Below are 2579 nucleotides of genomic sequence, written 5' to 3' on the forward strand. Positions count from 1 at the left end.
TGTTTCTCAGGGTTGATTTAAATATACACCGCCAGGGGGGGGGGGGGGGGGCCTGTTTGCTTCAGCGGTTTGTTTTAAACACACCAGCCTGTTTCTCAGGGTTGATTTAAAACACACCAGCCTGTTTCTCAGGGTTGATTTATACACCGACCTGTTTCTCAGGTTGATTTAAACACACCGACCTGTTTCTCAGGTGTTGATTTATACACACCAGCCTGTTTTTCCTCAGCGTTGGTGTGTTTAAATCAACCCTGAGAAACAGGCTGGTGTGTTTAAATCAACCCTGAGAAACAGGTCGGTGTGTTTACATCAACCCTGAGAAACAGGTCGGTGTGTTTAAATCAACCCTGAGAAACAGGTCGGTGTGTTTAAATCAAMCCTGAGAAATAGGTTGCGTGTGTATCATGATATTAGAGATGGGCCATCTGCTCATCAGCGGAGGAAAGAAATGAGCCGCTTTCCAGCGTCTCACACACACACACACACACTACAGACCCACCTCATCCAGGAGATACGATCCTGCCAAAACTCATATATTATGAAGCACGACTTCCCTGGGAGCTTCTGGATAGACACACTGACAGAGAGAGAGAGCGAGAGAGAGATGAGAGAGAGACAGAAAGAGACCGAGAGAGTTGAAATTAGCATCTGGTAGAGTTAGTCAATCAGGCCGAAGCAATAAGATCTAATTTGCATTTAATGAGCACAAATCCATCATGATGCATAACTGTGTCTTTTTTTTTTTTTTAAATGAACAGGAAAATCGATCAATTAATATTTCCTTTGAAAAAGTACATATAACTAATTCTTAGGAATCCCATAGTTGGGAAGTAAATAGAACAATCTCATTGATGACATATTTTCTATCATCTAGGAATAGGCTTTTCCTGCCAATGTGATCGGACCAGGAAGAACTGGGCTCCCGAGTGGCACAGCAGTCTAAGGCACTGCATCTCAGTGCAAAAGGCATCACTACAGTCCCTGGTTCGATTCCGGGCTGTATCACATCCGGACGTGATTGGGAGTCCCATAGGGCGGCACACAATTGGCCCAGCATCGCCGGGGTAGGCCGTCATTGTATGTAAGAATTTGTTCTTAACTGACTTGCCTAGTTAAATAAAGGATACATTTAATAAACTCTGGTCCTTAGTTTCATTTTTACAGGCCAGGTCAGGTGAATCACTCGGCGGCGAGTCGTGTGCCCTGCACTGCCCTGTGCCAAGCCACTGTGCTTTGGGATCTAAGCCAGGTAACTCTCTAGGACTTTGATTTCACTTACTGCAAGTTGTCGCTGTGGTTGGATGTGGCGTCTGCGTAGCTCTTGAGTACCCTCTGGAACTCCTCAAGATCCTCCTCCGTTGCCAACATCTGCCTCTGCACCAGCAGGATGTTCTGTTGGCACGGACGCCACAAGGAAACACATATTTACATACATTTGGTAGACACTCTTATTAAATCAAATTCAAATGTTATTTGTCACATGCGCCAAATACAAACAGGTTTAGACCTTACCGTGAAATGCTTACTTACAAGCCCTTAACCAACAAGACAGTTCAAGAAATAGAGTTATTGACAAAATAAACTAAAGTAATTTTTWAAATAAAAAGTAACACAATAAAATAACAATAATGAGGCTATATACAGGGGGGTACTGGTTCCGAGTCAATGTGGGGGTACAGGTTAGTCGAGGTAATTTGTAGGGATAAAGTGACTATGTATAGATAATAAACAGCGAGTAGCAGCAGTGTAAAACCAAAGGGGCGGGGGGGTCAATGTAAATAGTCCGGGTGGCCATTTGATTAATTGTTCAGCAGTATTATGGCTTGGCGGTATAAACTGTTAAGGAGCCTTTTGGACCTAGACTTGGCGCTCCAGTGCCGCTTGCCATGCGGTTTTCAGAGAGAACAGTCTATGACTAGGGTTGCTGGAATCTTTGACAATTTTTTGGCCTTCCTCTGACACTGCCTAGTATATAGGACCTGGATGGCAGGAAGCTTGGCCCCAGTGATGTACTGGGCTGTACGCACTACCCTCTGTAGCACCTTACGGTCGGATGCCGAGCAGTTGCCATACCAGGCAGTGATGCAACTGGTCAGGATGCTTTCGATGGTGCAGCTGTAGAACTTTTTGAGGATCTGGGGACCCATGCCAAATCTTTTCAGTCTCCTGAGGGGGAAAAGGCATTGTCGTGCCCTCTTCATGACTGTCTTGGTGTGTTTGGACCATGTTAGTTTGTTGGTGATGTGGACACCAAGGAACTTGAAACTCTCGATCAACTCCACTACAGCCCCGTCGATGTTAATGGGGGCCTGTTCGGCCCTCCTTTTCCTGTAGTCCACGATCATCAGCTATTAGTTAGAAATGGCTCTAGAAACGACCTTAAATTTCCTTCAAACTGCACGCAGAGACATAAAAATGGTATCCATGAGTTCATCTGACTCTGGGTAAGTAGTAAAAAGGGCTAGGTTAGTTGACTCTGGGTATGTAGTAAAAAGGACTAGGTTAGTTGACTCTGGGTAAGTAGTAAAAAGGACTAGGTTAGTTGACTCTGGGTATGTAGTAAAAAGGACTAGGTTAGT

General features: G+C 44.7%; 1 protein-coding gene across 3 annotated transcripts in view; it reads right to left on the reverse strand.

The window, feature by feature from the left end:
* LOC111970505 (N-terminal EF-hand calcium-binding protein 1) overlaps positions 1 to 2579 on the reverse strand; it is a 58932-nt gene that overhangs the window by 2974 nt on the left and 53379 nt on the right. For all 3 annotated transcript variants that reach the window (XM_023997294.2, XM_023997293.1, XM_023997292.1), the window contains 2 exons: positions 1280 to 1392; positions 500 to 577 (listed from right to left, as the gene is read on the reverse strand). In XM_023997294.2, coding sequence (XP_023853062.1) covers positions 500 to 577; positions 1280 to 1392 — 191 coding nt within the window. The remainder of the gene's footprint in view (positions 1 to 499; positions 578 to 1279; positions 1393 to 2579) is intronic.

Source organism: Salvelinus sp. IW2-2015, linkage group LG11 (genome assembly GCF_002910315.2).
Source record: "Salvelinus sp. IW2-2015 linkage group LG11, ASM291031v2, whole genome shotgun sequence".
Lineage (NCBI taxonomy): Eukaryota > Metazoa > Chordata > Actinopteri > Salmoniformes > Salmonidae > Salvelinus > Salvelinus sp. IW2-2015.